Genomic DNA, 8,597 nt, shown 5'->3' with positions numbered 1-8,597 from the left:
GCACCCAAACTGGTGTCTTCAGCTTTTTCACTCTTGTTGCTTAACCTTCTAAGGTAGTTTTCAGTAACCAGTACTTTATTACTAAGTGTGACTTGAGGAGGATGATACTGACTGACTAGTCATTAAAAAACCATTTATAACACTTAAGGCTGTTACAGCTTCATTATCTGGAATTAAAGTGGTATATATTTTCTTACCCTAATAGTTTTATTTATTTTTATTTAACTTTTAATTTATTTGCTATTTTAGTATTTTAAGGAACTTAACTATAAATACATTTCAATCACAAATGCAATTAATTGAGCAGGTACGTAAGTAATGCTGCTTCTACTAACTAGGCTTATAACATGCAAAACATTCAGAGAAAAGGGGAGTGTTGTTTTTACTCTCAAGGAGCAAGACTAAGAAATTTTAGGCAGAATCATTGTCTCCATTTAAATTGAGACAATGTCTCTCCTATTTGCATGATGACAACAATTGAAGTTATTAAATGCAGGCTCAACAGCCACTATTAATTGTTAGAAAACCTCATGCATATATTCAGTTTCATGTCTTGAAATAAAATTTAGATATATTTGATATTTGTTTATTATAAGCTTTATTGGAGTTAAAGATAGAAAACAATATCTTTTATTTTTAACGATTCAAGTTCTTATGACAAAGTAAAATAGTTTACAATAATTACTTTTATATATACTTCATTATATTATCCTTTTAGAGATGTATGTAAGGAATAAAGGTAATCATTTATGAAGTTTAACAATAATCAGAAAATTTTTCTTCAAAAGAATTTATGTGTGTTGCTAGGTATAAAGCTCATAGTGGCCAAAATATTTATATTAAAAGCAAGAACCCAAGTCATTAAATAAAAACAAGAGCACAGATGTAAAAACAGGCGCACAAAAACCATGCCCTCATTCATACTCGTCAGAAGGTCGCATACGTATTTTTAGGCACTGTCATCTCCTCAGATTTTCTGTACCTACAACACATAGCAGGACTTTTGATGTCCAGATACTAATGCCAGAAAATGACTTAAGGCAACCACGTGCAGGAAGCTTGTGTAATGCACAGAAAAATACAAAGAGCGTTTCAAAAGTACCAGTAAAGGTTTGCAATGATAGTATATTTTCATGTGATTAAAAGTGTTAATCTAACAATGCCACTGGAGAAATATGAATGTACTTGATGTAACAGACTCTTCATCTTTAAAAAGACTTTTGAAATTTTTAAACAGGTAGACATTTCATTTCTTTGCTGTTTACAGTGAATATGTGGTTTCTGTACCTTAAAATTAACAGCTGATTAATTATGAGAGCCAACTACTCCTAAACCATACTATAAAATGGATACATTCTAAATATGGAATGTTTAATATATAGATATTGGGCTTCAAAAATGAGTCTTCAAAATTCTCCATGTTTTATCATATTGCATAGCTGCAAATCCATCTATTATAAAAGTGTTCTGTTCGTTCAAGTGGAATTTGGCTCCAGTTGCTTTCAGTCTCCTCCTTTCATACTGTGTAGTGGATCCACAAGCTTATTGTGCACATGCATTAAACCTTGAAGAAAAAAAGCACAGTTCTATTGCATTAGAAATTTTGAACTGTCTCATATACTTTAGAAAACAAAAGATGTGGAAGAATGGGAGAATGTAGGTTCCCACATGATATAAAATTGTTTTCTTAAAAATGTAAATAGAAATATTTCAGAATGTTTACTTTTAAATACCTAGTAAATGCCAATTTTCAATTATTTATGAATCTGTAGTTCCAGAATGTGTACAGGTCCTTTGGGAATATGTAGGAGTAGGAACAGTTCTTGTCTTCAGAGCTTTGGTAAGACAAAATAACACAGTTTAACATGGACTCGGTTGATACACTGTAATCATACGCGGAAGCGTTGAGTTTGAGCCTCAGTCATTTCCTCTGCCAGACTCCAGTGAAACACTTAGAACTCTCCGTCCACTAGGATAGGCTTGCAGGACATTCAGTCTCACTGAAAACAGCCACGGAGACACTCGGGCCACACCAAATGGTCCTTGAAATTTGGCCCTATCAGAAATGTCCGTGCCTAGAAAACATCCCTGGGTTTAAGTAGCCCATAATGTTTACACTTTTGGTTTACAGAACTAATACATAGAAAAATACTCTCAAAGACCGTTTTTTGGCATGGTCCAAGTGTCTTCATGGATGTCTCAGAACCAAAAATTAAGGACCTTCTGGTGTATAGCAAATGTCTCCACGGACTTCTTGGACGGGATCAAATGCCCACTAACACTGGGATAGCTTTAGTTCTCCAAAAGTCATTGCATCCATCCATCTGGCAGTGATTTCCCACTGTTCGGGCATGTGTATACAATAGAGATTGATTACAAACCACACGGAGGGAGGTTTACTAAACCAAAACAGAAGAGAACCTACATTAACTGCTGATTTCCATGCAAATTCAAATTTCTTCTTATAACTGGTATGCTTTAAATTGTTCTTATTAAACCTTCTGGGGAAATATCTTCCAGTTACTAATGCTTTAATACATACATACACACATACTGTATTTCTTTGAGGGAAACAAAGATTGTCCCAATTAATGAACTAAAGATTTTCTATTTCAAGAGTTAAAGAAATTAGCTAAATTTTTCAGATTGTCCAGAACAAAGAGGCTGAGGAAATGGACTCATAATGTCATTTTCTCGGGAAATGGGATGACTGGATTGGGGAGACAGCACACTTGGTTAGTGAGTGTTGGATTATAAGTAGTCCTTGTCAGGAAAGCTGTAAAGTACCCTAAAATCTAAACTGGGAGGAGGACCTGTAAGAAATAAGCAAAGACAGGAAAATGCAAAGAACACTTAAGTGTTCACGTAGTAGTAGAAAAACCAGAAGCTAAGAGTCTTGAAAGGAGAGAAAAGAAAACTCATTAGATCTGAAAGTGAGATAGTGCTAATCGCTCAACAGCCCACTCCACTGTCTTAACTATTCAGCACCTTAAATTCAACAGGGTCCAGTCCCATCCATTCCCTTCCAAACCATATCTTTGAAAAGCCTGTTACCCTTCAATGAATCAAAGTCAGACAACTACAATCTACTGTTTATTTTCTCTCTTCTCTTTTATAATTCAGCAGCAAGACCAGTTGGGCACTACAGATGCTAACCCCCACCCTCCCCACGACTGCATGCACCTTGTCTTTTAAAAACACACTGGATTGTACCATTTCCCTGATTAAAATTCTCCAGTTGTTCTGGTCACTTAGGAAATCATTTAGGTTTAGAAAATAATCTCTTGTCCTCTCACTTTGCCACCTTTACGCTGAACTCAACCCCAGGTTTGCTGCTGTTACCCCAGAAAAGCTAGGCTTGGTTCCAGTGCAGGACCTTTACAGTTGCTGTTTGACTCAGCATGGAATGCTCTTCTCCCTGAGCCAAGCACGACTCTCTCCCCGGTATGCAGGTCTCAGCCCACACATCACCTTACAATATTAATGCCACTTTATGCTCTCAAAAGCAGTTTTCATTCATAGACAATATTTTCTGCCATGTTTCCAACTAGAAACTAAGGTCCAGGACCTTCTATTCATTGCTTTAAGTCCAGGGTTTATAAAGGTCACTGCACATAGTAGCTCAATAAACATTTACTTTAAAAAGTCTGTGAAGATTTACTGAGATGGTGATATCTAGTAGCTTTTTAAAATTTAAAAATCAATCGAACATATAATGCTAAAAAGAAGGCAGTAGGAACAGACAGGAGACAGAGATTCTGTAGTTCATAGTCCTGGAGGCAGGACAGGAAAGGTCAAGGGCACTGACAGAATGGTTAGACCTTAAGGAAAGGATGGCTAAGCATCAAGGTAAATGTATAGTCTTGAACATAGAGCTTTGGAGGGGCGCATGTTAAGCCTTCCATGAAGCTGGAAGGAAAGAAGGGTCAAAAAGTTAAAGTGAATAATGGGAAAAGTTTAAAAACTGCAAAACCTGGAGCAACAACTAACCCAGGAAATAAAAGGATTTTGTACAAATTCTAAACTAACCATAAAGGGCATTTCATTGGTTCAGCCTCCGCCTCAGATATATGGCAGCCATTTAACTATCTGGACTTATTTATAAAATGACCAATCTCAGCTCAAAAATTCAAAACATGTTTGGTTTATACATGTCTTAAATAGTATAGTATCTAATACTTGAATGTTTCCATAGTGACCGTTCCTATAATGTTATACAACTCTGACCCTAGATACTTACTAGTGCTTTGAAGACAAAAAGCCTGTGATAAGAATCCATGAATATGTGGACAAACCTATGACTGTTTCATTCATTAGACTGTTTTATGCAGAGGTATCCCTGAGGCTGGATTTAAAATCACTGAGTTCTCAATATGTAAAACTTTTTCTCAGGATTAATAAAACCTCCTTCCCATATCCTTTCGGTGCTATAAAGGCTGCTACAGTTACTTTTATACCCTCATAGGGAAGAAATCAGCTCTTGGATGTTCAAAGAGTTCTGAGGGAAGCCAGAGCAGAATGACTCCACAAGCACCCTTTCAGTGAATGTTCTTTGTGTTCTTCATGGAGGCTAGTTTTAAACTAAACTAGCCATTTTTCCCATGGCCTACATTCTAATATTGGAATTTTCAAGGTTAAAAAAAAAGACAAAACATAGGGTAACATCACTGTTAAAAAACAAAGTTAAACACTCCATATTTAAAAATAACAAGTTAAACTTAGAATGCAGGAAAAAGTAGTCAGTACTGAACCACCTCTGATGACAGAAGCCGTCCACCTGACAAAAATCAAGCAGAGCATCAGTCAACCTGGAGTCCTAGAAAAGGTTCAAGCAGTCCTCAATTCCCCTGCATTAATCTATAAACTCATCTGCATGATGTATGTGCATGCGTGAGCACACCTATGTGCATTTTTCTGAGGACAATCTCTTTACCAAATTTTCAAAGTGGCCCATGTCCTAAAAGAGGTGAAGAATCACTAACAAGTCAACCCTGGTTTGCCTTGTTGCTCTTAATTTATACATTCCCTTTTAATCTAGCCCATTTTATTAACACAAATTAATGTTCTCTGTTCTCTGTTCCATTAACATAGCTTTTTCTACTACTATATTAGCTCATCCTTACATCATGTACCCTTCTTCCAGGGCTCTCAATACCAGTAGGTCAACTAGAGTTTTCTTCAATGACTGACTATAATTCTCTCCTTCATTCAATATCCTCTGGACCTCATTGTGTGACTTACATAATAAAGCGCTTGAACTGGTAGGGTCTCCTAGTCCTGTGGTCTAATCCCACCACCCACACATTGATCAAGCACCTCCAGTGTACCAGGTCCACTTCCAGATGGTGAAACAATGTAGTCAAGAAAGTCCTTACCTTTGCAAAACTTTCGTTTTAATGCAATATATTACATCGTATTTTCTCAAATCAGGAAATGAATGAGCCAACTTTTTAAGAAGAACGTCAACCACTTTCAGGCAAGGATAACTCTTACGTTTGATTAACCCTGTGTCAGACAATGTACTTGAAAATACTTTCGCCCATGTTTCTTGGCTGATGTAATTAATTGGGAAACATATTTACATTTTCCAAAAGTATACATCAAAAGACAATGTTTTATAGTGCAAAGGAAATACTTGCTAGTAAGAAAGATTTACCAGATGATATCTCCAGACAGAACCAGTCTTACCTAAAACAGTATTTAATTGAGATGTTTAATCCATTTCCACAACCAGTATATAAAGAACAGTAGAAAGACTGGAGAGAACCAAGAAGAGGGCACAACAAAGACTGTAATTTCAACCATGTGGTGCGCAAAATATTTTGTTTTCTAGAGGAACAGCTTTTAAGGATCATTCTTGATACAATTTATCTATCATTTCTTACAGCTTTGATCATGGAAAAGAATGTATTAATGCTTTAAAAACACAACTTAAAACGTCAGTATAAACATTAAAAATTCAACTCCTTGATAAAATTCTCTCTTTTTTTTCTTTTTTAAACTATACACTGGGGCTATCTTTTATACAAAAGGTAAAGCTGCTTCCCAACTAGAAATCTTAAAAATTTTATTACTTGATTTTGGATAAGTCAAGAATTTACTATGACTTAAGGTAAAAATTGGTAACTTTCTACAAAAAAAGAATTTGGTAAAATAAATAACTGCTACTTAAGTAATAAGTAAAATTCTTCTAATGAGTATTGAAAAATGTACAGACTTCCTGACATGTTGCCAGAAGAAAAGTTAAATATCATAAACTTTAAATGTCAATTTTACAGTTTGGGCTTATTGTAAACTCATTTTACCATCGTCAAGAAATTGGAGCAGGGCCTAAAAAGGATGCAACAGCAATAACAACAACAGTGTTCGTCTTAAAAATATATAAAGCACATAAAATATAAGTTTTATTTTAAAAAAACAGAAACAAGTATTACTATGTTTTCCTGTAATAGACTTATGTTTCAAAAGGTGTATGTTAAAATAAACTTCCATTTACTGATGATTTTGTTTTGTATGGAGTTAACCTACATTTTCTTCAGAAGCTAAATCAGCAAAACCCTTTAAATTCCTGTTGTACTTTTTAGTTATGGCAGAAGAAATGGTAATGATGAGAATGGAATTTGAATTATAGATAACTCTAGGATTCATATCCTCCAGTACACAGTGAAGTGATATATTAACCCAAGTAAGGTACAGCAAATATAAAAGCTATATTAATAGATTTTATATTTATTGATAGTATTATAAATGCATTTTATAGTGATTATTCTACCTATATCAAAATACTTTATTGTAAGGTGAGGTCTATATGAGCCCCAAGACAGTATCTCAGTTCCATTTTTCTCCATGTTAAGAGAGGCATCCCGACAGAACCTAATATCCTGAACCCCTTCAAATACATACGGCTCCCAGGGGAAATACAGTGCCATCAGAAAAGCAATGCGGCACTTTTCTGACTAGCTGGCTGTACACTTCAAAATGTTTCAGAAAAGCTAGAGTCTGGGCAGGTGAACTGAAAGAACTAAATACATGTAACCATCTACCTCCCTTCTGTTTCACATTTAAACATATACCTGTGCCTTTTTGGAAGCAATATCATTTGCATCATACTGCATCTAGGGCTCACTCGTCTGCAAGGCATTGTAACAGTGGACAAATCCCAGACTTGAGGTAAGACTGATCCCACCTGGCTCACCCACACATAAGCTGTGTAACTCTGGGTACACAATTTAATGAATACTCGTTTCATAAAAATACTTTTGATGAATATTGTGTAACAGGAAAATTCACAACACATAAGTGCAAATACAAAACTATATACACATAATCACAATTCTGTTTTATGAACTAGACTACTTTAATTGTTTGCCAAACTTGCATTTGTGTGTCTGCTTTTGGAGTTTCGCCGTACTCACACATTCAGATGAACTACGAGTTACTGGTATCCTTTAAATTGACTTATCATTTTTAAGGTGTGTACTATATTTCATGAAGTACTGAAACTTTTAGACATACCACTATTTTATGTACCACTAAGAAAAAAGTGCTACTGGATAAACTAGGATAGGCCACCAATTTTAAAAACATCCCAATTTTAAACAAGATAAAAGTAAAGAAAATGATGGTGGGAGAAAAATGGAGACAACTGTACTACAACAACAAAAAAAATGTGAAAAAAGTGCAAGAAAATATGTCTAAGAGGCAATGAAATATGGTAACTTCTTAACCTTTATATCCAAGAAATACATGTTTGATTGGTTCAGTATAATTTTATTAATACATGTTAAGTAAATACCTAGTTACTGGAGGAAAAATTAAAAATTTATATTCACATGCGACATACTTTATGGATTACTTACCTACATTATGACCAATTACATAATATTTTATATCAGCTATATAAATACAGGTGCTTTATAAAAAGTACCTATTTATACAGCTTGTTTAGGTGCGTGTATTTGTATATGGAATTAACTCAAGCAGGAAATGGTTTCTAACCTGAGTGTCATACTCAAAATTCTCCTTAAAAATATCCTAAATTACCCGTTACATCAAGCATAGGTCCTTTTGTATATATAACCCAGTATGGTGAGGTTTAAGATTTACCGAAATACACTGACAGACTGCAGGAAGAAGCAAGAAGAAAATACACACGTACAAGTCTATGCAAACTCCTGCTTGCTTGTAGAGACTATGCCACACAGTCTGACACTTAACAGTTTAACAGTTATAACTTTAATATGTGGGAATAATTTGTTAGAAATTGTGAAGATTAAATGAGATAGAGGGCAGCCCATCTTACCCACTAATTACATTCTAAACACAGCCCAGAAGAGAGGTGGGCAGATATAAAAATCAGAAGGGATACGCACACACAATGTCCTTTGGGGTATTTAATCTTGTATATTCCATATGAAATTTAAAATCTTACTAAATTTTGGATTTCAGGAAAAATCTACTGAAAATATAGACTGAAGAGGTTTTCTTCATGAAAACAAACAGAAAGCTGTTTGTTTATCTGAAAGCTCTTATATGAGGTGAGATACTCCTTGAATACCATTTCTATCCTTGAAATAACTGGCCAGTATGTCAGCACA

General features: G+C 34.9%; 1 protein-coding gene across 7 annotated transcripts in view; it reads right to left on the bottom strand.

Moving 5' to 3' along the window:
• Positions 1-648: 648 nt before the first annotated feature.
• The window catches only part of GNPDA2 (glucosamine-6-phosphate deaminase 2), a 29,562-nt gene continuing 21,613 nt past the window's right edge, over positions 649-8,597 (bottom strand). For 6 of the 7 annotated variants that reach the window (XM_037034097.1, XM_037034100.1, XM_037034094.1 and 3 more), the window contains 2 exons: positions 1,734-1,835; positions 1,480-1,564 (listed from right to left, as the gene is read on the bottom strand). In XM_037034097.1, coding sequence (XP_036889992.1) covers positions 1,759-1,835 — 77 coding nt within the window. In that variant the 3' untranslated portion in view covers positions 1,480-1,564; positions 1,734-1,758. Of the gene's footprint in view, positions 1,565-1,733; positions 1,836-8,597 lie in introns of all 7 variants that reach the window. The other variant, XM_037034093.1, reaches the window with a different exon arrangement.

Source organism: Sturnira hondurensis, unplaced genomic scaffold, assembly GCF_014824575.4.
Source record: "Sturnira hondurensis isolate 20B ecotype Veracruz unplaced genomic scaffold, ASM1482457v3 Scaffold0022017, whole genome shotgun sequence".
Lineage (NCBI taxonomy): Eukaryota > Metazoa > Chordata > Mammalia > Chiroptera > Phyllostomidae > Sturnira > Sturnira hondurensis.
Note: the sequence above shows the minus strand (reverse complement) of the source record. Positions and strands in the feature narration are given on the sequence as shown.